Source organism: Eimeria mitis, genomic scaffold (genome assembly GCF_000499745.2).
Source record: "Eimeria mitis Houghton genomic scaffold, Emh_scaff695, whole genome shotgun sequence".
Lineage (NCBI taxonomy): Eukaryota > Apicomplexa > Conoidasida > Eucoccidiorida > Eimeriidae > Eimeria > Eimeria mitis.
The window spans coordinates 14,262-15,105 of record NW_013575046.1 but is presented as its reverse complement, the minus strand read 5'-3'; the positions used below and the strand labels follow the sequence as shown (position 1 = coordinate 15,105).

The 844-nt window shown below is 29.6% G+C and overlaps 1 protein-coding gene across 1 annotated transcript in view; it reads right to left on the bottom strand.

The window, feature by feature from the left end:
* Nucleotides 1–844, bottom strand: part of EMH_0020030 (uncharacterized protein) — a gene marked incomplete at both ends in the record, with an annotated part of 7,225 nt that overhangs the window by 1,463 nt on the left and 4,918 nt on the right. The window contains one exon of the mRNA XM_013501477.1: nt 494–799. Coding sequence (XP_013356931.1) covers nt 494–799 — 306 coding nt within the window. The remainder of the gene's footprint in view (nt 1–493; nt 800–844) is intronic.

The following is an 844-nucleotide window of genomic DNA, read 5'->3' as shown; positions in this document are numbered from 1 at the left end:
TATATATATATATATATATATATATATATATATATATATATATATATATATATATATATATATATTTTGGGTTTATGTGAGGATAAATAGGAGTTTTAGCTGTTGTTTATATCCTATAACAAAAACACAAATGTTATTGTTTATAATTTTATATAAAAAAATAAATAAAAACTTTTTTGTTTGTTTTTTTATATTTTTATTATTGTTTATACTTTTATATAAAAAAATAAATAAAAACATTTTTGTTTGTTTTATATATTTTTATTGCTTTTCTTATAGATGTATATAAAGAATATATTTTGTTTATTTTATCAATTTTTGTTGCTACTATGGTTTTTGTTTATATTTTTTATAATAAAAACAAAAGATATAAATGTAATTCTTTTTATTTATTTATACTTTATTTATTTTATTTAATATATTTTATTTTTATTTATTTTATTTTATTTATTTTATTTATTTTATTTATTTTATTTATTTTATTTATATATACCTGAAACGCCAACGAAGTATCAGCCTCCGTAACAGCCAGGTGTAGAGGCTGTGACCCCCCCAGGGCCTTAACAAGCGAAGCAAAGGAATCAAACCCCCTATGCTCCCGCTGCTGCTGCTGCTGCTGCTGCTGCTGCTGCTGCTGGTGCTGGTGCTGGTGCTGCTGCTGGTGCCGCAGCCTTTCTCCCCTGAAGGTACAGTGAGCTACAAGCAGAGAGAGACCAGGCAGATGCAGCGGCTCCCGCAGCACCCCCCCCAAAAGAGACAAACTAACACTCACTGTGCTCCCCTCTATATAAGATGAATCCTGCACAGCCAACACCTCTAACCCGTTCGATAGCCTGCATACATA